The sequence below is a fragment of the Vipera ursinii genome (assembly GCF_947247035.1).
Source record: "Vipera ursinii genome assembly, chromosome: Z".
Taxonomy (NCBI): domain Eukaryota; kingdom Metazoa; phylum Chordata; class Lepidosauria; order Squamata; family Viperidae; genus Vipera; species Vipera ursinii.
Window position 1 is genome coordinate 18,327,604 of NC_139517.1, and position 27,595 is coordinate 18,355,198.

General features: G+C 43.0%; 1 protein-coding gene and 1 long non-coding RNA gene across 5 annotated transcripts in view; one reads left to right on the forward strand and one right to left on the reverse strand.

The window, feature by feature from the left end:
* The window catches only part of LOC310648670, a 71,698-nt gene extending 65,601 nt beyond the window's left edge, over window positions 1–6,097 (reverse strand). The window contains exon 1 of the long non-coding RNA XR_014494130.1: window positions 5,983–6,097. This is a non-coding gene — a long non-coding RNA (uncharacterized lncRNA). The remainder of the gene's footprint in view (window positions 1–5,982) is intronic.
* The window catches only part of TEAD2 (TEA domain transcription factor 2), a 28,698-nt gene extending 2,218 nt beyond the window's left edge, over window positions 1–26,480 (forward strand). For 2 of the 4 annotated variants that reach the window (XM_083376598.1, XM_083376596.1), the window contains exons 2-12: window positions 7,444–7,653; window positions 8,623–8,687; window positions 8,818–8,880; window positions 11,030–11,158; window positions 12,430–12,491; window positions 12,603–12,667; window positions 13,180–13,316; window positions 14,891–15,061; window positions 18,309–18,464; window positions 20,958–21,113; window positions 25,701–26,480. In XM_083376598.1, the coding sequence (XP_083232724.1) occupies window positions 7,506–7,653; window positions 8,623–8,687; window positions 8,818–8,880; window positions 11,030–11,158; window positions 12,430–12,491; window positions 12,603–12,667; window positions 13,180–13,316; window positions 14,891–15,061; window positions 18,309–18,464; window positions 20,958–21,113; window positions 25,701–25,814 (1,266 nt within the window). In that variant the 5' untranslated portion in view covers window positions 7,444–7,505 and the 3' untranslated portion in view covers window positions 25,815–26,480. Of the gene's footprint in view, window positions 1–1,365; window positions 1,481–7,443; window positions 7,654–8,622; window positions 8,688–8,817; window positions 8,881–11,029; window positions 11,159–12,429; window positions 12,492–12,602; window positions 12,668–13,179; window positions 13,317–14,890; window positions 15,062–18,308; window positions 18,465–20,957; window positions 21,114–25,700 lie in introns of all 4 variants that reach the window. The other 2 variants (XM_083376597.1, XM_083376599.1) reach the window with 2 other exon arrangements.
* The last annotated feature ends 1,115 nt before the right edge of the window (window positions 26,481–27,595 follow it).

Sequence of the window (27,595 nt, forward strand, 5' to 3'; positions counted from 1 at the left end):
ACATTTCTATGATACTCTCCAAAGTTTACTCTCATTTTGCAGAAAGTTACATAGAATTATGATTAGGTTGTGATGTTTCATATGTTAGGTTTCATGTGAAGATTGCTAATGTGAGTGTGTGGTGCTCTCTTCATTTGTAATGGTTGCTTTTAAAGGAGAGAAGGCGTAATTAACTGTGTGTGTGTGTGAAAGAGAGAGGGAGATTTGGCTACAGCAGTTTCCATTTGCACAAGACCTTGATGTGACTTGTTCCAAAAACAAACATGACCTTTCACATGGGTGCTTATGTTACTCAAATTACAGGATAAGGCTGGGGCCCATTACTGCTCTGTGGAGGGCACAAGCAGCCTGCTTTTTTTAACTTCCCATTTCTTAATCTCTTAAAAAAAAGAAACCCTCCATAAAGTAAATCAAAATACTGCCAGTGTCACAATTCTGCATTACGAGTACCTGGAGTGATCTCACCTCTATGTTTTCCTGTTCTTTCTTTTATCTTTGTTTGCAGACTTGCTGTAGCAAGAATATAGAATTAGGGTGGCAATTGGTGTCATCTCAGAATAATTAACTCATTTGTGTAGTAAAACCCTTCAGCTTTGTGCTGTCGCAGCTGTCGTGTACACTCATCTTCTTTGGCAATTACTAGTTTAGGTGTATATTATGATGGCACTTACGGAGCCCAATTTGGCATTGATTTTCTTCCCGTTTGTTTTGATATTGTTGCTTTGAAAATATTTATCCATAAAGAAGCAAATCGTTGCGCCTTTCAGGTTTTTTTTTCTTCTCTTTTTCTGCTAAGTGTTTGCTGGGCATCCTTTTTTTGAACTCACTTTTTTTTTTCTGTGAGGGACACACAATTACCTTTGTTCTCTTTCTATGGGTCACTGCTTCAGAACTAGGCCTCTTTCTGAACATCACTTATGTATTAGTGGTTTTGAGATTGCAAGGATAGAAACAGGAAATCCAGCTGAGTGGGAAACACTCCCTGGAAGTGTGAAGTGGAGTTGTGTTGGAAGGGGATGTTCGTCAAAATAACAGCTTTCCTCCCTAACCGTACTTGGAAATTTGATTCTCAAAAGCAGGGGGGAAAATCCAAACAAATCAGTTGTTTTATTTTCCACAAACCTATGTCCTTGGCCGGGCTTTGAGGAAGCTGGGGGCTGTTGATTAATCTTACACCAGGGAAGCAATTTAGTATTTTGTAAAGTAATCATAATAAGGTAAAAAAAAAAGGTATTTGTCTGTGGCTGTTGGAGCCTTGCGGCTGGTGAAGCAAAGGAAACAAGAGGCCCGAATGCTGTGTGTAAAAAGAAAGGAAAATCCGATCAGTGATGAAAGAACTAACCCCCTTCCTGTCTCTAATGAAAGATGTAATCCAGGCTGGAGAGCTTCTTTGTCTTGTGATGAACTGTGTTCCAGAGGTCATCTGAACTGGAGTAACCAAGCAGAGAACTGGGTTTCAACTTGACAAGAAACAGCAAAGGTTGGGAGTGGGGGACAAAGCGAAAGTGGGTGGCCCTTTTGTTTCTTTTTTTTGAGGGATCTAGTTTCTCTGGAGGAAGCTTAATTAGTACATGCTGGACTTCCACATGGAAAAGGGAGTGGGGGGGGGAATTGATCTGCCCTTTAGAAAATTGCTTTTCAGATCTGCTTCATTTCCCAACATGATACTTTCTGAGTGCCAGCCTCAGGGATTATCAAAGAGCCACTGAAGGCTCGTTCCCTTTTTTCTAGTAATCTTGAGTTAGCTTTGATAATTGTTGATTGAATAAACCGCAGTTGATTGGCTTTATATTATGCTAAGCCATCAGCCATGGTTCGCAAAGACAAACCAATGCTTCGATTCATGTCTATGCAAAATTCTTGGCACTCATGGATCACCCCAAGAGGTATCGGTAAATTGGAGGTCTTTATGTGGGTGCTCCATTATTGGAGGTTTTTAAGAAGAAATTGGACAACTATTTGTCTGAAATGGTATAGAGTTTCCTGCTTCAGCAGGGGGTTGGACTAGAAGACCTCTAAGGTCCCTTCCAACTCTGTTATTCTGTTCTATTCTTTTGTTCTAATCCACTTTTTTTTAAAGAAAAAATCTTTTTGGAAGCTTGTCTCTTTAGCACTTGTTTGTTTAACTGGTAAGCAGAATTTTTCCTGCTTCCTTCCGGCACCCCTTCCGTATATTTGTTATTGTTATTGTTACACTCCTCAGCACTTTCTGCAGTATAATTTATAGTTTTGGCTGCCGGCTCAGTGTGTGTAAGGAATGCTTTTCCCCAGGGGTATTTACAGATCCACAGAGTGAGGTAAAAAAAATAAAAATCAAGATGGCAGCCATAGCAGTGTAATAAGATTTCTGCCTGTTTTATGTTCAATGATGCATGTAAAGGACGGGTGTGCTGTGGTGGCTGCTATCCTGACTTTGCTGACTATATGCCCCCAGTGAAGGAGAAGGTCACCCATGCCTTGGTTACCTCCCACTTGAATTACAGGTCGTTCTCGTCTTACAACTGTAATGGAGCTTGCCCAATAAAGTCGTAAGCCATGACAGTCATGAAGTGGGGTCACCCACGTGACTGACCCAATTGTACAACATTTTTGTGGTAGTCATGCTACGGTTGTTAAGCAAACCAATTGTTTGTTATGGGCCTGTTTTGCCTAAACCCAGAAGTAAATGCCAGGCTTGGGCAAAAACGTCATTACATGTGGTCATATGACCAGAGGACACTGCAAACAACCGTAAATGCGGGCCAGTTGTCAGGCTCCTGAAATGTCAGTTGACCTCAAGGGGGTGGGAGGGCAGCTGTTGGACTTCAGAACTGAGTCATAAGTCTGTCATAACTTCAAATGGTCATTAAGCGAACAGTCGTAACTCGAGGATTACCTGTAGTGCAATGTGCTCTATATGGAGCTACTTTTGAAGACCACTCAGAAGTTACAACTAGACCAGAATGCGGAGGTGCACACAGAGCTGGGTGCCCCTGGATTTGTCCATATAACAGCGGTCCCCAATCTTTCTGGCTCCATAGTCTAGTGGGGGGGGGCAGGGGGGGAGGACAGTTTCTCACATGCAACCTAGATCCTGTGTATGCACAAATGAAACTTTGCCACCAGTCCATGGACTGGAAGTTGGGGATCCCTGCCATATAATATTTCTGTTGCATGAACTGTACTTGCTCCCAAGTTTCTTCCAGGTGCAATTCAAGGTGATGGTTATTAGCTTTAACGCCCTATACAGGTAATCCTCGACTTACAACTTCAATTGAACCCCAAAATTTTCTTGCTAAGCGAAACAGTTGCTAGGTGAGTTTTAACCCATTTTACAACCTTTCTTGCTGGAGTTACTAAGTGAACAGCTGCAGTTGTTAAGTTAGTAACACAGTTGCTAAGTCAATCTGGCTTCTCCGCTGACTTGCTTGTCAGAAGGTTTCCAAAGGCAGGCAGTCATATGATCCCAGGACACTGCAACTTGCCATAGATGTAAGTCAGTTTCTAAGCATCTGAATTTTGATCACATATCCGTGGGGATGCTGCAACAGTTGTAAGTGTGAAAAATGGTTACAAGTCGCTTTTTTCAGAGCCTAGGTCAAACTTAATTTGAAGTTTAGTAACGGATCATTAAATGAAGAGTTGTAAGTCGAGGATGACAACAAGGCCTGGTTATCTACAGACGACCTCTCCTTAAGGATATCTACCCTTCCTACCAGATCAGATAGATGGGAACACTCCTAGTCTAACCACCCCCAACCTTCTGAATAGCATTTAAAACTTGGCTTTCCCCCGAAATGCTGGCATAGGGTGAGGCAGGTGAGAGGATTTAATGAGGATGTTGGAAGAATTACTTTGGTGTCAGGTTTTTAATGTTTTTGTTTGTAAAAGATTTGTGTATGATGCTCTTTTTATTGATGTTGTTTTAATTGTTTGAGATTGGGAGCCACCTAGAATTTGACATAAGATGGGTGGCTATATAATTTTTTTAAAGTAAATAAAGTATATTTTTTTAGTCTGCATTTGAAGGTGCCTCTGTCTGATTTGTGATCCAAAGTTCAGTTGCAGCTTGATTTTACTTTTATTTCCAATCACGTATGCCAGTAAAAAAGGTGTATATAATGGAATATATACCACCCCAATATTTGCCAACCTTGCTTATATTAGACAAAGTTAAAGGAAAATGGGAAATTGACAGAGAAACCAAATGGACAAATTTATTTGGCTTTCCAATCCAATTAGATCTCCCTGATCACCCATTAGAGCAGTATTTCTCAATCTAGGCCCCTTGAAGATGTGCGGGCTACCTACCACCGATTCTGGTTAAGGAATTCTGGGAGTTGAAGTCCACACATCTTCAAGTGGCCAAAGTTGAGAAACAGAGCATTAGAGGCCTTTTTTCCTACAAAACATATCTTTGTGCTAAGTGTAATTCCAGACTACCCTGGTGTAAAACGTGGGTAGGCTTCAGGCTTGTAAAATGGCCTTTGTTTTCTGTTTATACGTTTCTTTGCTCTCCTGAGGTCAAGAATCTACCAACTTCAGCTAATGGTTTGAGTAATACACACTTGGAATAATGTTGATCTCCAAGCCTATGTTTGGCATAAGAATCAGAACCAGCACTGAATTGTGTTCCATCATTGACACTGAAGTCCACTTCTGGTTTTCCAACAAACATTATTAATTGAAGAGCCTAGAGTACAGATATCAGCAGTAACTTCTCTCTGTTAAAATAACTAGATGTCAGAAGCTATTATAATCTGAGAACTATACAAATATCTAATAATAAAGGTCACTGTAGTTATGGGCTTCTTCTGAGCTAGACTGAAAAAGGCTAGCCTTGCAAGCCAACCTATCTTACACGGTTGTTATGAAATTATTCAGTTTGTTTTTTTGCAATTTGACTGTCTAAGACAGACATGTCAAACACAAGGCGCGGGGGCCAGATCCGGCCCGCGAAGTGGTTTCATGTGGCCCGCGAAGCCATCCTGGAAACAGTGAGGGAACAGCCCCCACTGCCTTGGCCCTGGCCCAGAGACCTTCCTTCTGCCAGAGACCCTCAGATCTGTCCCACTCCTGCCCAGGCCCCCATAGGCACCCTTGATGCGAATGATGTAGAGCTGGCCATGCCCACCCAGTAGGCCATACGCACTTTAGCTACGCCCACCCAGTAGGCCACACCCACCCAGGCCACACCCACCTGGCCCCCTGAGGGCAACCACAATGCTGATGCGGCCCTCAATGAAATTGAGTTTGACCCCCCCGCCCCCCACCCCCGGTCTAAGAAACACGGCAGAATCTACGGCAGAATCTAAATATTTATATTGGATTACACAAATTTAAATTTGCCTGATTAAAAAAAACTTTGCCTCTGAATTTATAGTTACCTCCAGTTTCAACTCTATGGATGTAAAGATATGTCTGAAGATCCTTTTTTGTTGATGACTTTAGAACTGGTTATTTAGTTATTTCAATATGTCATTATTGCTCATTCATAAATTGATTAGGTGGTCTTCACAATGGGCTCAACCTGCAGCTGACTTTGGAGATAATCTAAAATTGCATCTAGTATTAAACATGGCACCAAGATTAGTGGCAGTTTGATATGTAAATTAAAGTCACTGCATCACTTGTTGTTAGGCTTCCATGCTGAATTCAAAGAGTTGGACATTCTTTAAAGCAATTCCACAGCATCAGGATATATCAGCCAACACCTGCTTTGCCACAAAGAAGAGGGAGTCAAGCTATTCTCCAAAGCACCTGAAAGCAGGACAAGAAGCAACGGATGGAAACTAGTCAAGGAGAGAAGCAACCTAGAACTAAGGAAAAACTTCCTGACAGTTAGAACAATTAACCAGTGGAACAGCCTGCCTCCAGAAGTGGTGAATGCTCCAACACTGGAAGTTTTTAAGAAGAGACTGGCCAGCCACTTGTCTGAAATGGTATAGGGTTTCCTGCCTGAGCAGGGGGTTGGACTAGATGACCTCCAAGGTCCCTTCCAACTACTTCTTCTTCTTCTTTCTTTCTTCTTTCTTCTTCTTCTTCTTCTTCTTCTTCTTCTTCTTCTTCTTATTATTATTATTATTATTATTATTATTATTATTATTATTATTATTATTATTATTATTATAAATGCAACCCCCACCTTGTCACAATTCCCCCCCAAAAAAGATTAAAAGGTTAAAATGCTTTAATACATCTTCAGTCCCGGCTGAGTGTAGGTCAAAGTTAATTTTTATTTGGAGATTAAACTTTGCTTTACTTTTTGTGATTGCTTTGCTTTTTGTGGTTAGTTTTGCTGTTGTTCCAAGTTTACTTAGGATGCTTTTGGTTTTCTCTTGGGTGATTTTTGTGGGCTGCCCTGAGTCCTTTGTAATTAAGATGGATTGTAAATAGGAAGGAAGGAAGGAAGGAAGGAAGGAAGGAAGGAAGGAAGGAAGGAAGGAAGGAAGGAAGGAAGGAATTTTTTTATACCATCAGACACCATCTTCCTATTTAAACAAAAATGGTGAAAAAACAAGGTTGTCACTCAGCATCTAAATTCCTTGTTGTCTTTCTAAAATAGGAAAACAGGCCTGTTTTTCAAGCCTGGCTGGGCTAGTATAAATGATGCCAACTCTTATGAAGGTCCGGCTCTTAGCCTATCTGTAACCCAGTGCTCTCTCTTTCTCTCTGTCTCTCTTCACTTATATCAGCTTTGCAAATGTTATGTCTTTTCAGAGCCGCCGCACAAAATCATGTATCTCTGATGTTCTTGGCTTTGGACTCTCAAATGATGGTGGAGTGCAGTTCCATCCTCCCCAAGCAGCTCCAAATGTGTGATCAAAGCAATAGTCTAATAAAACTTGGAGACCCAAACTGAGGATGCATGGAGAGCTGGTTTTCTGTTTTTTTTTCTACATTCAGTGCCTCTTTTTTGACTATGCTGGCTGAGAGTGATAGGATCTGTAATCCAATGGTAATCCATTGGAATCCTCGGCCTACCACAACTGAGTCCAAAATTTCTGTTGCTAAGCAAGACAGTTATTAAGTGAATTTTACCCCATTTTACAACCTTTCCTGCCTCGGTTATTAAGTGAATCCCTGCTGTTGTTAAGTTAGTAACACGGTTGTTAAGTGAATCTCATTTCCTAATTGACTTTCTTGTCAGAAGTTAGAAAAAGTGATCACGTGACCCTGGGACCCTGCAATTGCCATACCTCCAAATTTTGATCACATGAGCTTGGGGATGCTGCAACGGTCGTTAAGTGTAAAAAATGATCCTAAGTCACTTTTTTCAGTGCGGTTGTAATTTTGAATGATCACCTAACGAACGGTTGTAAGTCGAGGACTATCCTCTGTAGCTAGAAAAAGATTAGATTGGAAACGTTTCCTTAAATGGACCGCTTTCCTTTTTGCTGGTGTTGAATTGGTTTGCGAAGCCTTAACTCAGATTCAACATTTCTTCTGCTTCTTTGCTCCTAGGTATCTCTCCTGGCATTGTAGAGCTTGGCAGCTGGGCAAAGGAGGCCAGCCCCTCCAGAGAGATGGGGGATGCTGGGGAAAAGGGTCTGGATAATGATGCCGAAGGAGTATGGAGCCCGGACATCGAGCAGAGTTTCCAGGAGGCCCTGGCAATCTACCCACCCTGTGGGAGGCGCAAAATTATTCTTTCAGACGAGGGAAAGATGTATGGTAGGTAGACATGTGAGCCTCTCCTTCCTTATCCCTGCATTGAGTAGGGGCGGACTAGATAGAAGATCCCTTCCAACCCAATGATTCCCTGTGGAAATGATTTAAAACAATTTTTAAAAAACCAAACAAACATGTAGGATTGGGTTTATTTTGAAAAACAAGGAAAATGGTTCTAATCTGTCCAAAAACATAAAGATAAATGCAAAGTCGGATGCAGATCATATTTGGATGGCATAGTCCTGAATGCAGTGAAACTGTATACAGTGAATCTTCTAATCTTGAGGCTCTGCTAAAGACAAAACAGAGGGAATCAGCGGCATTTTAGGATTAGAAAGATGTTTCTCAACCTTGGCAACCTTAAGACATGTGGACTTTAACTCCCAGAATTCTCCAGCCGGAGGCGTGAGTGAAGTTAGAGCCCAGTACATTTGAATGTGGGTGTGTAGAAATGTGTTGCCTTGGGTGCTGGGAATGTTTGTTGTGTTTTTCATGATTTTATTGTTATGTGTGCCACTCAGAATTATGGTACATGACATGCGCAGATCTATCTATCCATCCATTCATCCCTCATCTATCTATCTATCTATCTATCTATCTATCTATCTATCTATCTATCTATCTATCTATCTATCTATCCATCCACCCCTTGTCTGTCTGTCTGTCTATCTGTCTATATCTATCCATCCATCCACCTGTCTGTCTATCTATCTATCTATCTATCTATCTATCCATCCATCCCTAACCCTAAAATCTGGGAACCTAATTATCCAAATGATCCAACATTTGGGACACCTGACATCCCTCTGGTAATGTAGCCATTTGGTTTACCAACAATGGCATGGCCAGACCGAATGACCTGCAAAAGTGTCCCTGTCCCACACGGAGCTCAGAATGGCAGATAATATTCTTGATTTCCCAATTGTTTTTCTTATTTTCTCTTTTCCCATTTTTTTTCCTCTTGTCTTGTAGGTCGTAATGAGCTCATTGCCCGTTACATTAAGTTGAGGACTGGGAAAACACGGACAAGGAAACAGGTAAACTAGAAGGGTTTGGCAGGGAGTTATAAGCCACAAGAAAAAAAAACCTTGAGAGACTTGGAATGAAATCTGCCACCTCCTCCTTCAAACCATTTCATGTTTTGTCTCTCTTTGAATCCTTTCTCAGGTCTCCAGTCATATCCAGGTGTTGGCCCGGCGAAAAACACGAGAGATTCAAGCCAAGCTCAAAGTGAGAGATTTCCCTACCACTTTTGACTAATTCCTGCTAAGCTTATACATCCATCCTTCTGAAAGAATGACCATAATGATTTGGGTGTATGGCTCTGTATCTGATAAAAGTATCTAAACTCAGTATGCAAGCAAAATGTCACCTTTTTTCCTAATCTTCTGTACCCACCCATCCCAAGGCAGGTTGAAAGGGTCACAGCAGATAAGGAAAGAGATGGTTTCAGGTGTATTTATTTATTTTTTATGTATTTATTTATTATTGGGATTTATATGCCGCCCTATCTCCCGAAGGACTCAGGGTGGCTAACAATAACATATAATAAATACGGAAGTTAAGATAAAATTAAAATTAAAGGCCTCTGTACAATAAATTAAAATTAAAATAAATTAAAAATTAGAGTTAAAAATTAAAAACATAATTAAAATCCCTGTCAGTCCAGGTCAGCCAGGTGGAAAAGGAGTGTTTTGAGGCCGCGGCGAAAGGACTGGAGATCTTGGGGCATCCGAAGCTCATGGGGGAGCTGGTTCCACAGGGCTGGCGCTCCCACAGAGAAGGCCCTCCCCCTGGGGGTCACCAGCCGACATTGTCTAGCCGACGGTACCCTGAGGAGGCCTTCTCTGTGTGAGCGTACTGGGCGATGGGAATTCGTTCCTGGCAGCAGATGGTCCTGCAAGTATCCCGGTCCTAAGCCATGTAGGGCTTTAAAGGTAAGTACCAGCACCTTAAATCTCACCCGGAGGGCAACCGGTAGCCAATGCAGCTCATGCAGGAGGGGTGTAATATGGGAGTATCGGGGTGCTCCCATCACTACCTGTGCAGCCGCACTCTGCACCAGCTGAAGCCTCCGGGTGGTCTTTAAGGGCAGCCCCATGTAGAGAGCATTGCAGTAATCTATACGGGAAGTAACGAGTGCGTGTGAGTAGGGCATCTCGGTCCAGAAAGGGGCGTAACTGGCGTACCAGGCGAATCTGGGTTGAACTGCATTCCAGTAAATGGAATATGTAACCTGACAAGGATAGGATGAAGTGTTAGAAATTTGAATTACAATTCTCAGGTAGCAAGGAATGGAATTTAGTGGAAGGCATAATAATTGGGAGAAAAAGTTAATTGCAAATCTGGAGTCCTAGTTTTCTTGAGATGATGGGGTCTCTTTTGATTTTGTTTAAATTTTTCTGAGGTGATGGAGACTTTTTTTTTAAGTGTCTAGGCTGGAAAGATTCTACATACAATTCTTGACTGTTTGCTTTAATGAAGGGGTTGAGGCTAGTGATATCAAACCCACCCAACATGACATGATCTGAGAATACCTGAAGCTAAGCGGGTCTCGGTTTGCTCAGCACATAGATGGGGATCCAATTGTGAACCCAGTGTGCAGCACCCTGAATTCCATCATGGAAGAGCTGTCAGATAACTGATAGACATGTTAGCACAGCACAGTGAAAAAGAAAGCTTGGAGAAAGAGAGTACATGAGTGGAGCCAATTTTTATAACAGAATAAGCGAGGGACCTTGGAGGTCTTCTAGTCCAACCCCCTAATCAGGCAACAAACCCTATACCAGTTCAGACAGATGGTTGTCCCAATCTCTTCTTTTAATCCTTCATGCTCCACATTTTACGCGAAGTTGAAGACCAGCAGATGTGAATTCAAAATGGCTGTCATTTTGAACGCCTTTAAGCCTGCAATCAACCGGGCACTGTAACCCACAACAAATTCAAAATACAGTGCCAGGTTTCAAGCACCACATGGTAGTCTTCTAGGTCTGATCAGAGACAAGCATGTATTTAGTTTTACTCAGTCAAATATATAAGAGATGGCTGAGGCTGGTAATGAATAGAGGAGTGCTAGGAAGGAAGGAAGGAAGGAAGGAAGGAAGGAAGGAAGGAAGGAAGGAAGGAAGGAAGGAAGGAAGGAAGGAAGGAAGGAAGGAAGGAAGGAAGGAAGGAAGGAAGGAAGGAAGAAAGAAAGACTGACTTCTGGATATCCCAGAATGACACTTGTCATAGGAAGCCCACTGCAATTTCAATGCACGCAAGGTTTCCTTGGTAGAGTAATCCATGCAGAAAGGGCAACCTGAGTTCCTAAAGCAAAAGAAATGAGCTCCTAAAATACAGAACCTGTCTTTCTTTTCTGCCTCACTCTGCCGCCCAGGATCAAGTGGCAAAGGACAAAGCACTTCAGAGCATGGCAGCCATGTCTTCTGCTCAGCTTGTTTCGGCCACTGTCCTCCAGGAGAAACTAGGCCTGTCGGAAGCCCACTATCCACCCAGCAACACCACCGTAAGCATGTGTGTGTGTGTGTGTGTGTGTGTGTGTGTGTGTGTGTGTGTGTGTGGCGGGGGAAAGGCTGTGAGCTGGGATTTCTCTGGAGCTCTTTTCAGGGGAACTCTCATGCTGCAGATTTCAGATTGGAGTTTGTGGCAGTTTAACCCTTGGCTTCCCCTGAAGAATCTGGGAAATTGTGGTTTGGGGAGCTTCCAGGAATGTGCTTCCTGAAAAGCATTGTCTGAGGGATGACCAGGTTGTCAACTGATCTGCTTAAGTAGGACATTTGTCTGGTGAAAGAACTCTCTTTATTTAGTTATCTGACTCTCTATAGTCCTTGATTTTCGTTATATGCCTCTACATGTAGTCCTCGACTTACAACAGACCCCAAAATAGATACTTCTGACCTAGATTTGAAGTTCTGATGCCCAGTCCCCCACTGCAGTCACATAATCCTATTTTGGGCGCTTGGCAACCAGTCCATATTTACAGCTGTTTGCAGCATCCCACGGTCACATGACCACGATTTATGACACTTTTTCCCCCCGGAATCTGGCATTTACTTCCAGTTTCCAGCACAAAATGCCCAGTGAAGACAATGGATTTGTTTAAAAACCATGGCTTTAATGATCACCAGAAAAAATGTTGTTAAATTGGATTGGTCACATGATGACCCACTTAATGGCTGGCATAACTTATGATCATAATTCCAGGCTTAATTACAGTCATGAATTGAGGACTACCTGTAGCTGATAAATTGGCATCACGTTTATCAGAATATTTTTAAGCAATTAGCGCAGATTTTCTGATATGCATGTATCATAGTAGGTGTTCTCTTTTATTTATGTAAGAGAATGCTTTTTCTAACAGTGTTTGCAATCTATAAAACTTACATGCGTTCCCTTTAAAAACAAATCATCATTACATTGAATCACGGACACTGTTTTGGTCAATTAAAAAATATTTCCATATTTGCAAAAGAGGTTTGGTTTGTATTATATAGTATAGGAATGGTATGAATATTTTAAATAGCAATAGACCTATTTAGACTTACATACCGCTTCACAGTGCTTTACAGCCCTCTCTAAGCGGTTTACAGAGTCAGCATATTACCCCCAACAATCTGGGTCCTCATTGTAACAACCTTAGAAGGAATGGAAGGCTGAGTCAACCTTGAGCCAGTGAGAATCAAACTGCTGACAGTCAGCAGGATTAGCCTGCAATACTGCATTCTAACCACTGCGCCACCAGGGCTCTATCTTTCTAAATGTTTTTTCTGGTTTCAGCAATCCATCGACTTTTTCCATTTCTGGGCAGGGGATGTAAACCAAGGCCAATCTACTCCAGAGTAAGTTTTGGATTAATCTTTTTGCAACTAGCATGTTCATCTCTATCTTTGGCGCATTTTCTATGGAAGTGCTAGATTTCAATTCTTTCAATGTGTCCTCCCTTTCTTCAGTATCAAGCCCATCCTCCAGCCGCCGTATCCCATCACACCAATTGCGGCATCACCTGCTGCTCCAGGTAAGCATCATTACTATTTCCATCGCCCATTTGTTACTTTACAGGTAGTCCTCATAGAATGACTATCTGTTCAGCGAGTGCGTTCAGTGTTACGATGGCACTGAACAAGGGGGAACTTGCGACAGGCCCTTGTCGTTGTGATCATTGCAACATCCACCCAGTCACACGATTGTGATCTGGATGCTTGGCAACCAACTTACAGTTACGGTGTGGCAGTTTCCCGTGACCACCGTTTGCAACCTTCTCTGCTATCTTCCAACAAGCAAAGTCAATGGGGAAGCCAGCAGGAGGTCACAAATAGCAATTCCATGAATACGGGATGCTGTGACCATGTTGGGATTCACCTAACAACAGCAACTGGGATTGCCACAAGTCAATCCGGTCATGTAATGTCACTCTCTGTAACTGTATTGTTGCTGGTCCCAATTACCATCATTAAGAAAGGGCTATCTGTACTACTAAAATGGAGATACGTTCCATTAGCCACAGGTCTTTTTCTCTTGGCTTGTCAGGTTATCCCACCACTCCAGGGAGGGGCTCTTGTCTCCCCACCACGACTACCTCTTGGCCGGGAAGTCATATTGGTACAGAAACACTGCGACTGGTGGAGTTCACTGCTTTTGTGGAGCGGCAGAGTGAACGAGATACGGTAAAAACGGTGCACGTGTGTTGTCCTTCAGTGCTCCCTTGCTGTTCCTATCTGTTGGAATAAACCTGCCTTAAAAAGTTTGAGGAATGGTAAAAACTGACTATAATAAGATCGAAGCTAGAGAAACAATGCTAGGTCCTGTTTGGTGGTGAAACTCAGTAACCGATTTGGGATAGTAACAAGTCTTTCTACCAAATGCTCCAGAGTTATTAAGAGAATAATAAGAACAAAAAATTATTCTTTGCTTCATCCAGAAAAGACTGGATAAACAGGATAGACTTCATGGAGGAAAGATAGGTTATCACGATCAGTTGGAATGGATTGGGAATAAAGGTAAAACAACCAGATGAAGTAAAGATCGAGTTTTATCTTTAAGATGCTAGCAGGTCCATTACCATCTGGAGGTCAAACCTGAAAAATTGTACGGGGTAAAACCTAACTCTCTTAAATTTGGCAGGAAGTTTGGAAGGAAAAATGTTAGCTTAGCTCTAGGTAATAGTAGGTAAATGTATTTATATGTTATGCTAAGCATCATTTGCTTAACCATGATTTATCAAATGCATCATAAATAGTTGGTCTCACCCAACATATTAAGGCAATGTTTCTCTATCTTGGCAACTTGGAGACATGTGGACTTCAACTCCTAGAATTCCACATTGGCTAGGGAATTCTGGGAGTTGAAGTCCACATATCTTCAAGTTGCTGAGGTTGAGAAACTCTGCACTAAGGTCTGAAAACATGGATTTCAAACAAAAGCAGCTGGATTCATACAGATACAAATCCAAGGTGCAGACTTCTGACTCTCAGCCTCTATCTATCTATCTATCTATCTATCTATCTATCTATCTATCTATCTATCTATCTATCTATCTATCTATCATTGCTGATTCAGCAAATTTATCTGGGGAAAAAAAACATTTCATCTATCTCATGCCCACTTGGTGGAGCAGTGGGCTAATGCCTCCTTAAGTAACACCAGCTGCCTGCCATTAGTGCAGGTTCGAGTCCCACCAGGCTCAAGGTTGACTCAGCCTTCCATCCTTCCGAGGTAGGTAAAATGAGGACCCAGATTGTTGGGGGCAATTAAGCTGACTTTGTAATAATGCCGCTTGGGGTGTGTGTGAAAGCCCTAATAAGCAGGCATATACATAGAATGAAGGCTACTGCTAAGCTTGTAAGCCGCCCTGAGTCTTCGGAGAAGGGCGGGATATAAATGGGATTTTTTAAAAAAACAACTTAATTACACTGGAAGTTCAATCCAGGATGTCTGAGGAGTTCCAAGTTGGAAAGGCTATGCCTATTAATGACAGTCTATCAGGGAGATGCCATTGTATGCAGATCTTGAAATTGCTGAGTGACCGTGTATAAGGTCTGCCATACATCAGGATAGTCCCAATCTTGCACTAGCCTAATGCTCTACCAGTAAACAGTATCTTTGTTCTCCATTGCATCTTTGTATACAGAGGGGACACACTTTCTGGTACGGTTTGCCTGCCTCTCAACAAGTTCCCAAGAGCTCCAGAAAATGGTTTGTGAGATGATGCAGCCCTGACTTGGCTTTCTCTTCTCCATAGTGTAAGCAGCAGCATCGTTTCGTTCACATTGACCCAACACCCACCTCTGAGCCACCCCTGGAGATGGTGGACGTACGCCAGATCTATGACAAATTTCCAGAGAAGGGAGGTGGACTGCGAGATCTGTATGATCAAGGGCCTCCTCATGCTTTCTTCCTGGTTAAATTCTGGGTAAGAACTCTTCTACTCATTGAATCCCCAAATCAAGGGTCTTCAAACTTGGCCCTTTTATGACTTGTGGACTTCAGTGCCTGGCTGAGGAATTCTGGGAACTGAAGTCCACGAGTCATAAAAGGGCCAAGTTTGAAGACCCCTGCCCCAAATCATCAGGAATGCAAGCAGGCTGTGCTGGGAAACAAACTTATGATCAATGCTCGCAGGAAACCGTGTGTTTGGTTGGTATCAAGAACCAGGTTGCAGGGGTCAGTAGATAAGATTTGGAGTGGAGTCCGCAACTAACCTGATGTATTCCAGATGCTTAGCAGTCTAAATCCCATCTGCTCTGATTAGTATGGCTAGTGGCAAGGACTTGTAGGAGTTGTAGTTCAAACCTTTGCAAGTTGCTTATCCATGTTTCAGACGTTCAGAGAGGGTAGCTGGGTCATATGGTGCAGAATGCGGCCGCGCGAGTTGTGATGGGAGTCTCCCGATACTCCCGTGTAACACCTCCGCGAGCTGCATTGGCTTCCAGTTGCCCTCCGGGTGAGATTCAAGGTGTTGGTGATGACCTATAAAGCCCTAAATGGCTTGGGTCCGGGTTATCTAAGGGAACACCTGCTGCCGGCATCAACTTCCCATCATCCTGTGTGCTCCCATAGGGAGGGCCTCCTTAGGGTGCCGCTGGTCAGGGAATGCCGGCGGGTGATCCCCAGAGGGAGGGCATTCTCTGTGGGCGCGCCTGCCCTATGGAATGATTTACCTGTGGAACTCCAGACTGCCCCCAACCTGCGCTCGTTTCGCCGGGACCTGAAAACCTGGCTTTTCGATCTATCTGGCCTGGACTGAGGGGGTTTTTAGTTTTAAGTTTTAACATTGTTTTATTGTTGAGCTATTATTAATGTAATTCTTTTTAATTCTATTTGTATCTTAATTTATATAGTCTTTTAAATATTGCCCCGTAAACCGCCCTGAGTCCTTCGGGAATAGGGCGGTATAGAAACCTAATTAAATAAATAAAATAAATAAATATGCGGTAGGTAGACCACATTCGAGCCCAAATTTCTGTTGCTAAGCGTGACAGCAGTTCAGTGAGCCTTGCCCCATTTTACGACCTTTCTTGGCACAGTTGTTAAGTGAATCACCGCAGTTGTTAAATTAGTAACACAGTTGTAAAGTGAATCCGGCTTCCCCACTGACTTTGCTTGTCAGAAGGTCACCCAAGGGGATCGCATGACCTCAGGACATTCCAACTGTCATAAATATGAGTCAGTTGCCAAGCATCTGAATCTTGGATCACATGACGATGGGGATGGTTGTAGGTATGAAGGAACAGTCCTAAGTCACTTTTTTCCAGTGCCGTAGTAACTTTCAGTGGTCACTTAGTGAACTGTAGTAAGTCAAGGACCACCTACATCTGAAAAGAGTCACCCCACATCTCTCAGTATGGCTTGCTGCAATACACACACACACACACACACACACACACACACGTTGCTTAGCAGTAGCAGTCAAAAACTAAGCTAATGAATTAAAGAGCTCCTTGTTGGTTGGTGTTTGACCTCAGTACAAATCCCTTTTCAATTACAGAGAGTGGCAATCCTCAAGTCTTACTCTCTCACAGCTAGTAAATTAGAAACAGGGAGGCTTTATCAATATAGCTGTTGCGGAGATATTTGGATTCTGACCCTGTGTAATTATAAGTCACTTTAGACAGCTTTATATCAAGAGCAAATATTAGAACTGTTGGATGCATTAAAACTTTATATTGCCTGCCCAGCCACATACTTCCGCTTGCAGCATAAAGTGCTCCAGGTCACGTCTTCATGTTCAAAACAACATCATTATTTTTAAAACCAACAACAGCTGAATGTAGTATTGTTAGATATTTATCATTTGTGCTCAATACAAATCAAAAATAATTCTTATTTATTCTTTTATTTACACTTTATTTGGATTCTGGGGTGTACGCTGTCCTTCCATATAGCTAGTCTTCAACTTACAACCATCTGTTTATGGATAGATGACAGATAGATGACAGATAGATAGATAGATAGATAGATAGATAGATAGATAGATAGATAGATAGACAGACAGACAGACAGATAACCTTTATTGTCATTTTTTTACTGTGGGCACAATAAAAATGAAATTTAGTTGCTCTCAAGTGTACACATACATGACACACATTTAAGCATACTATAAACAACATACATATAGACCTACACCGTTACATATAAGTAACATATAAGTATTAATCACTGTCCATCTTGAATACATAACGGAAGGAGGAAGCTTTAGAGTTCACAAGGTTAACACTGTATGGAACGAAACTGTGACCGAATCTAGATGTTCTGCTGCAGATACCACGAAGCCTCCTCCCAGAAGGTAACAAGGAAAACAGGTTGTGAAGAGGATGTGTAGTGTCCCAGACAATATTGACTGTTCATAGTTAAAACAGCACTGGAAAAAGTGATTTATGACCCATTTTCAACTGACCCTTACGACAGTTGCAGCAGCTCCGTGGTCATGTGATCAAAATTCAGATGGTTGGTAACTGGCATTTATGACTGTTACAGTATCCCGGGATCATGTGATTGCCATTTGCAACCTTCCTAGCCAGCTTTCGACAAGCAAAATCAATGGAGGAAGCTGGATTGTGAGTTACGTAACTGCAATGATTCGCTTAACAAAACTTGCAAAAATGGTTGTAAAATTGGCCACGACTCACTGAACAACCTCTTTGCTTAACAATAGAAATTCTGGTCCCAATTGTGGTTGTAAATTGAGGATTACCTGTATATTCTAGGAAAATTATAAGTAAGGCCATTAAGATGAGCAATTTCTTTTTCTCTGCTGTTTGCTCCCAGCTTCAGAAATAAATAGATGCGTTGCTTAAATAACTGGGGATGTCATTTCACTACTCTAGAGCAGGGGTCCCCAACCTCTAGGCTGTGGCCCTACCTATTCGGAATGGGGTCACACGAGTGGCTGGCTGGAGTACGTACGCATGTAGCTCAAGTTCTGCAAGTAGTGGGCTTGCCACTTGCTCAAGTTCGATCTGCGTGCGTACATGCCATCACTCGTGCAAGTCGAGCTGTACGCACATGCATGGGCCAATTCCCTTCTCCCCCCCCCCCACCCAGCCGGGCCAAAGGTTGGGGACTGCTGCTCTAGAGAATAACACTCACTGATCTTTTCCCACCCTTGCATCAGTCGTTAAAAACAGTTCTGATTCTCTTTTTCCAATCTCTTGCTCTAGGCTGACCTAAGCTTTTCCCTCCTTGAAGAAGAACCTGGAGGCACAGGAGGGGCCTTCTATGGGGTGAGCAGCCGATACGAGGGCCCACGGGCTCTGACTCTCAGTTGCACCTCCAGAGTCTGCTCGTTTGGCAAACAGGTGGTGGAAAAACTGGAGGTGGGTGTGGTGAGGGAGGAGCTGTGAGACTGAGGGCAGAGATGAGGGTGGCCATGCTGGGTCAAGCCAGGGTGGGATGCGGGGAGCAGAGTGTTGTAAATTTATGGCTAAGAAACCCAGCCATAGAATTTAAAGGTTGTTGCATGCAACCATGCTAAAAAAACCTGCCTTGTTCCAAATCTGACTACTGTATTTGGCCTGTTAGCAGAACAGCATTATTCAGCCTTGGAAACACTTGACATTCTCCAGCAGAAAAATGGAAGGAGATAGACAGTATTGTCAAAGTCTGGAATATCTTATCCGATTCAGTTGTTTCAGCTATTAACTTTCACAGTTTTAATTCTAATCAACTTCTGTGGACCTCACCCCATATTGCTTTGGTGGAGCAGTGGGCTAATGCCTCCTTAAGTAACACCAGCTGCCTGCAATTAGTGCAGGTTCGCATCCCACCAGGCTCAAGGTTGACTCAGCCTTCCATCCTTCCGAGGTAGGTAAAATGAGGACCCAGATTGTTGGGGGCAATAAGCTGACTTTGTAATAATGCCGCTTGGGGTGTGTGTGAAAGCCCTAACAAGCAGGCATATACATAGAATGAAGGCTACTGCTAAGCTTGTAAGCTGCCCTGAGTCTTCGGAGAAGGGCGGGATATAAATGGAAATAAAATAAATAAAATAAAATAAATAAAAATATTTAAGAGTTTCCTAAGGGGGTGTGCGTACATGCACTAGCATGCCTATCATCCCTGTCACTAATTTCATTTTAGTTTTTTTTTTCATTTTGCTCGTTTGAATTTGTAATTTTCGTTTGACAGATAAATAAAATAAAATTAAAATAAATAGAGATGGAGATCAGGGATTTTCTCTCTGTGTTCATGGGCTAGAGGCAGAATCCAAAGTAGCACTTTACAGGTTTTTGGAATCTGACTTCCAGTGTTGGCAAAATGAATTGTGGTCTGGAGGGACCACACAAAGTTCCATCTTGCCTGATCTTAGAAGATAAAGGAAGAGTGAGGGAAATAATCAACAGGAGAAAAATCACTAGGAAATCCTCTGAGGATCTCCTTGTAATTCCTTTTGGCTTCCTCGATCCTTCTCGAGACAAGGGTAACTTTCAAGATCTGCAGGACGGAGACCAAAACTACGGCTACTTTTCACACTGCGAATGTCTTGGTCTAGGCCGGTCTTTCTAACTCGTGTGTTCTTTACTTGTACTGGAGTTGAATTCCCATAATCCCCCAGCCAGCAAGACTATAATCCATAGTGGTTGCTAGCTTTAGGGTGTCATACTTAAACCAGCCCTGGTATTGAATATGACTTCTACATAATAATCTCTTTTTGCATCGTAAGCAAGCAAAACCCCAGGAACAGATTCATTTTGGGTTTGCACAGGAAAGGCTTTCAGAGCAAAGGTATTGCTTTAAAAAAACTAAGCTCAAAGCCCACTATTAAGAGTTTTAGGCCCTATATGTATGCAGGTATATTGAACTCCAGGGGAATAATGCAGAACAAGTTTGGCCTTATGTTACAGATTATTTTTTGGCAGAAAACTTACCACAGCAAGAACTGGATGGGCCAAAATCTTTCCCCTTGGTGTGCTAGATTTTTTATATTTTATTTTTTTTAATCTACAGATATTAGTGCAGTGTTTCTCAAAATGGGCAACATTCAGATGTGTGGACTTCAACTCCCGAAATGCTCTAGTCAGCCTTGCCAATTCCGGGTGTTGAAGTCCACACATCTTGCCGAGTAACACGAAATCAGATGTTTTAGTGTCGTTTGCCTGTAGAAGCAAAAGATTTGGGCTTCATAAAATTAGGCTTGGGGAAGTAAAGCTGAAGTGATTTAAGACAGTGATGGAAAAATCTGGATGAGAGATAGGCAAAAGAACTGGGGGGGGTGTTATTGGATTTTTTTTCAAAAAAAGTGTCCCTGTTGTCAATGAAATTTGCCTGTATTTGTTTTTCATTTAGAATATTAAATCTCATGTTACTTTCGTAAAATATACCAGTTTTGGAAGTAGTGATTAAGATGTTGGCCTGGAAACCAGGAGATTGAGAGTTCTTGTCTGACATTAGGCATAAAAGCCAGCTGGATAATTTTTGGGCCGATCAACAGGAGACTATGAGTTCTAATCCCACTTTCGGCACAAAAGCCATCTGGGTAATATGGGGCCAATCTCCAGGAGACTGGGAGTTCTAGTCCCAGCTTAGACATGAAAACCGGCTGGGTGACTTTGCAACAGTCACTCTCTCTCAGCCCAACCCACTTCACAGTGGGTTTTTGTGGAGAAAATAGGAGGAGGAAAGTTTTATATATGTTCGCTGGCTTGAATTGCTTATACCTAAAAGTAATAATGATGGGATAACAAAAAAATCTTTTTAAAAAAATAAATAGATTGCTGAAAGCATGCACGTGTGGTTGTAAGTTTGGGGCTTGTCTCTGATCTGTCTTACTTTCCGATTACCTGTTCCATTTCATCCACTTGATTCCCCAGACAGCCGAGCCCCCCCACTGGGAAGATGGCCGCTTTGTTTTCCGTATGCAACGTTCGCCACTCTGCGAGTACCTCATTAATTTTATTCGCAAACTACGAACATTGCCAGAAAAACCAATGATGGATAGCGTGCTTGAAAATTTCACTATCCTGCAGGTATTTCATAGGGAAAGAAATTACGGGGAGGGTAAGAAAAGAATTTTAAAGTCAAAACTATACTTCCATAGGGAAGCAATGTGGAGACAGAAATTTTTTTTGGCCCAAACCTCAGTTTTACTCCAGTTTCTAGTTCTCGATGGACTTAGTTCAATGTTTCTCTACCTTGCTAACTTTATGACATACGATGGCTGGGGAATTCTGAGTCCACATCTTAAAGTTGCCATGGTTGAGAAGCACCAACTTAGTGTAAACAGTTTTACAAAATTGCTACGGCTTCTTTGGGAGCCTGTTTAAGCGTGAAACAAAAGTTTTGCCAGTTCCTTCTCTGGGAGGGCCAGGCAAGTTAAACCGGTTACTGAACCTCTTCTTCCTGTTGGTTTTTATGGAGTACTTACTATCTGATTATCTGATCCCTTCTTTCCCAAGCATCTCAAAATGAGTAAGGTGCAATTAAGGCTACGTCGGGGACGTTTCATCAATTAAATAGGGAGAATAGTCATTAAATGTTTTGTTGTTTTAAATATGTCCCTGACTTAATTGAGCAGATAGAAAGATATTTTATATGCTTATATAAAAACCTCAAATTATCAGTTCCATTTACTGCCCGAGAGGCATCCTGGGTTGAACAACCCCAAAGGTGCTTTCACACGAGGCGACTGGACTCTCTTGTTTTTTCTTTGAAGACATTTCGCTTCTCACCCAAGAAGCTTCTTCAGCTCTGACTGGATGGTCTTCAAAAAGAAAAAAAGAAAAACAGTGAAGAAGCTCCTTGGATGAGAAGCGAAACGTCTTCAAAGTAAAACAAGGAAGTCCACTTGCCTCGTGAAAAAGCACCGTTGGGATAACTACCGGTATGACCTGGATAACTGAGAATCTCCGTAGACACCTGGGTTGAGAAGGTTGTGCCTTTTTTAAGGTGGTGCTGCCTGTTGTGATTCACACATGCGCCATTGAAAATATCAAGTTTCCAGCCTTTTTTAATATGACTTTCTCCATCATCATTGAAAGTGTTTGTGAGGACGGTCACATAAAGCAGAGCTTTTCAACCTTTTCACCCATTGTACCACTTTTAGGATATGGCAACATCTGATTACCACCAGTCACCTAGCAATGTGTCAAAAACTTGATGACAAAAAAAAGGAAAAAAGTGATGAAGTACAGGTAGTCCTCAACTTACAACAGTTCACTTAGTGACTGTTCGAAGTTACAATGGCACTGAAAAACGTGCCCCCCAAGCCACAGCTTCCTCCTGTCCGAGGTTTTCATTGTTGTGAGCATTTCTGTTGAGGACTGGCAGCGGGGGTGGGGTGGGGGGTGTTTGGTTTTTATTCCCCCCCCTCTGCTGGGTGGTTGCAGCAGGTTTGGTGACTTCACATGACCCTGGGACACTGTGACCGTCATAAATATGAATCAGTTGCCAAACATCTGAATGTAAATCACAAGACCCTGGAGATGCTGCAACATTCCAGCTGATCGGCGCTTCTTCTGGGCTCAGAAGCGCCAGGATCAGCACCGAGCTCCAGCTGGAGCATGGCGCTGATCCTGACGCTTCCGCTGAGCCCTGACAGCCCTGCAGCTCCAGCCGTCTCTCGCTCAGGCTTGTGTGGTGCTGCCACCAGTTCAGCTCATTCCCCTCCCCCCGCTACCACTTTTCTAGGATGGACGCGTACCACCTGCCAGGTGCCAATGTACCACTGGTTGAAAAGCTCTGACATAAAGATTCAGCAACATGATCCTCCCAGGGATGCCTGGAGGATTACTAATTTACATTTTATAAATTGAAATCACAGGATCACCGATATGTAAGATCCCTCCCCAAATTCAGTGAGATTTGGTAACATTGAGATGTTAAAATGTGCATTTTCAATCTGTTTTATTTTGATGCTGGTGACTGTGCCAGGTTCCACCTTGAAAGCATCGAGAAGACAGTAAGTGGTCCCAGGAACAATTGATCCCAAAGCATGGCCTCTAGAATGGTCATATTTATGCATAATACACAGATTTAATTGGTTAATAGTTAATAAATTGGTTAATAGTTAATAAAATACAGGTAGTCCTCAACTTACAAACAGTTTGTTTAGTGACCCTTCAGAATTACAGCAGCATTGAAAAAAGTGACACCTGACCGTTTTTCAGACTTAACGACTGTTGCAGCATCCCCACAGTCATGTGATCAAAATTTGGATGCTTGGCAACTGGCTCACATTTGTGATGGTTGCAGTATCCTGGGCTCATGTGAACAGCTTTTGTGACCTTCTGGGGAAGCAGGATTCACTTAACAACCATGTTACAATAATAATAATAACAACAACAACAACAACCTCCAGCAAAGCTACAAAAAACTGCGCTACTCGGAACATCTTGCATTTTAAGGAGATACCTGGTTGATACCTAGCATGCTGGCAGCAACCCGTGTCAACCATTAGTGCCAGTCAATTTGAGTGTTCACTTGACTGAGTTTCAAGTTTAATGAATAAAAGTTATATAATAATAATAATAAAAGTTGGAAGGGACCTTGGAGGTCATCTAGTCCAACCCCCTACTCAGGCAGGAAGCCCTATACCAGACATGTCAAACACAAGGCCCGGGGGCCAGATACGGCCCGTGAAGTGGTTTCATGTGGCCCGCGAAGCCATCCTGGAAACAATAAGGGAACGGCCCCCACTGATTTGGCCCTGGCCCAGAGACCCTCCTTCTGCCAGAGACCCTCAGATCTGTCCCACTCCTGCCCAGGCCCCCATAGGCACCCTTGATGCGAACGATGTAGAGCTGGCCACGCCCACCCAGTAGGCCATATGCACTCTAGCCACGCCCACCCAGTTGGCCACGCCCACCCAGGCCACACCCACCCAGCCCCTTGAGGGCAACTGCAATGCTGATGTGGCCCTGAATGAAATTGAGTTTGACACCCCTGCCCTATACCATTTCAGACAAGTGGCTGTCCAGTCTCCTCTTAAAAACTTCCAGTGTTGGAGCATTCACCACTTCTGGAGGCAGGTTGTTCCACTGGTTAATTGTTCTAACTGTCAGGAAGTTTCTCCTTAGTTCTAGGTTGCTTCTCTCCTTGACTAGTTTCCATCCGTTGCTTCTTGTCCTGCTTTCAGGTGCTTTGGAGAATAGCTTGGCTCCCTCTTCTTTGTAGCAGCCCCTGAGATATCGGAACATTGCTACCATGTCCCCCCTCGTCCTTCTCTGCATTAAACTAGACTTACCCAATCCCAGCAGCCTAACTTAAACAACTGCAGTGATTCACTTTCTATTGCTAGAAACATATTAAAATGGGGCAAAGCTCACTTAAACAATGTCTCAACATAAATTTTGGGCTCAGGGGTGGTCGTAAGTCGAGGACTATCTGTAGTGGAATGCTACAATGCATCAGCTAATTAGGAAACACATGTTAGAGAAGGGGAAGGAAATGCCAAGAGTAGCCCCCACAATTAAGTAGGGTTTCAGCGGCTAGGACCCAGATTGTTGGGGGGCAATAAGCTGACTTTGTAATAATGCCGCTTGGTGGGGGGGAAGCCCTAATAAGCAGGCATATACATAGAATGAAGGCTATTGCTAAGCACATCGATTTGTGCTTAGATTGTAAGCCGCCCTGAGTCTTCGGAGAAGGGCGGGATATAAATGGGATTAAAATAAAAAAATGAAATAAAATACTCCCTACCATAAAAGGGACGCGGTGGCTCAGTGGGTTAGGACGCTGAGCTTGTCGATCAGAAGGTCGGCAGTTTGGCGGGTCGAATCCCGAGTGCCGCGTAACAGAGTGAGCGCCTGTTACTCGTTACAGCTTCTGTCAACCTAGCAGTTCGAAAGCACGTAAAAATGCAAGTAGAAAAATAGGGACCACTCTGGTGGGAAGGTAACAGCATTCCGTGCGTCTTTGGCGTCCAGTCATGCCGGCCACATGACCACGGAGATGTCCTCGGACAAGCGCTGGCTCTTCGGCTTTGAAACGGAGATGAGTACCAGCCCCTAGAGTTGGAAACGACTAGCACGCATGTGCGGGGGAACCTTTACCTTTACCTTACCATAAAAGAGACACCAGAGGCCTTGACATTACAAGTAGTCCTCCTTTTACAACCACCACTAAGCCTAACATTTTAGGCTTAGCAAAGCAGCTGTTAAGTGAGTTTTGCTTTGTTTTACGACCTTTTTCTAACAGGGTTAAGGGAATTATGCAGTCATTAAGCGAATCTGTTTTCCCCCCATAGGCTTTGCTTGTCGGAAGCCATCTGGGAAGGTTACAGTGGCCACATGACCATAGAACAGTTCAACTGTCATAAGTACATGCCAGCTGCCAAGCGCCCAAATTTTGATCACATGACCATGGGGATGGTACAATGGGCGCTGAGTGTGAAAACGGATTAAGTTACTTTTTTTCGGTGCCATTGTAACTTCGAACGGTCACTAAACAAACGGTTGTAAGTCGAGGACTTACCTGTACTTCTTCTGTTGTGTTAATTTCCCTGGAAAGTGGGGTTAGGAGGTTAGATGCATCTGCTCAGTGTTACGGGTTGATTTGTTTCATGAGCCAACTGGGGATCTCTGCCAATAAAAACTGTTGTTCTCGTTTCCAAACAGGTTTTGCGGGATCAAGAAACTCAGGAATTGCTACTGTGTGTGGCCTTCGTGTTTGAAGTGTCTGCAAGTGAACGGGGAGCACAGCATCACATCTATAGGCTAGGCCGGGACTGAGAAATAGTTTTTCACCACGCTCAACAAATAAACCCAACCAGCCCAGCCATCTTCCTCTTATCTCATCACATCCTACCTAGTGGCAGGAAGAACTGATGGCTGAATCGCTAGGAAAACTGCTGACCTCATTCATATCAACTTTTGAGTGTACCGACAACCACAAAATCCAAGTGTTAGACCTAAATCCTTAAAAGGCATGTGAACCCATTGCTCACTAGACCATCTTGCAGCTGGCATGGCGTGATAGCAACCATGGTCCTTTGAACAGGTGTACTTCCGGAAGAATACTCTCTGGGTCAGGTCATCTTCAGCCTGTTGAGGACAATAGTCAACCTCAACTCCATTTGTATCCTTCCAGTTCTCCTCTGACAATGTCCCATGTGAATGCTTCTCTGGGCTCTAACACTCCGTGTTACAAGAAGAAATGGCATTTCTTCGCACTCCTGTTTTGAAAGACGGTCAGGCTTCGATGTGCGTTATAACTTAATTCTCACAAACTGCTGAAGAGTAAAACCACTCCTACACTCTTACGTCAGGCTCTAGGGAAAGGTTTGTGCCAGGAGAGCATAACCTGATGCTCTCAATTCACATGTCACTCCCCAGGTCCCTTTAAGAGTCCACCAAACTGAAGGGTTTAATGTGATCAAGTTGAAGACTGTTATTTACATTGGCAGTAATGATATTAAGGTTTAATACAACTTTTAAGTCAAATTTGAATTCTCATCCGGTGTTGGATTGATCTCCTTTGTGGATTACAGGTAATCTTTGACTTTAAAACTACTCGCTTAGGGACCGTTGAAGTTACAGTAGCACTCGGACCAGTGACTAAACAACCAACCATTCCTTGCACTTACGACATCACAGCACCCGCATGATCAAAATTTGGGTGCTTGGCAACCGGCATATATTTATGACGGTTTTAGCATTCAGGAGTCGTGATTGCTTTGTTCACATGATTCCCAAATGCTAAAACCATCATAAATATATGCCGGTTGCCAAGCACCCAAATTTTGATCACATGATCGCGTGGGTGCTGTATTTTTGTATTATACATTATCAGCTGATAAAATAGTAATAGCAAGGGAGCCATGTGATTGTCACGTGTGACCTTCCCAGCTGGTTTCTGACAAACCCAAGTCAATGGGGGCAAGCCAGAGTCACTTAAAAACCACAATTTGCTTAACAGCCATGGCAAAAATAAGGTGGCAAAATTGGATGTTGCTCCCCCTTGCTCAGCCAAATTCTTGTCTTAGTTGTCTAAATTTCTCCTTTGCGGCCGAGGAGTTTGAGGCTGACGTCGGTGTCATTTCAAAAGCAGAGAACAATTCACATGGTAGGAAGGTATTGCCTTGCAAAACTCAGGCTTCATCTACACAGTGAGCATGAAATTTATTTATTTATTTTTAATTGAATTTCTATACCGCCCTTCTCCTGAAGGACTCAGCGCAATGTACAGGGCAATAAAAGCATTACATACAAAAGTTAAAAGTAAGATTAAATTAATTAAGCCCTAACAATAAATAATTAAAAATACCCCAAACCCTTAAACCAGGCCGGCCTGTTCAAATAAATAGGTTTTCAGATCATGGCGGAAAGAGCGAAGGTCGGGAGCCATCCGGAGCTCAACCGGTAATTGATTCCAAAGGTCTGGTGCGCCCACAGAGAACGCCCTCCCCCTGGGGGCTGCAAGCCGACACTCTCTGACCGACGGCACCCTGAGGAGGCCCTCTCTGTGGGAGCACACAGGACGAAGGGAAGATGACGCCGGCAGCAGGTGCTCC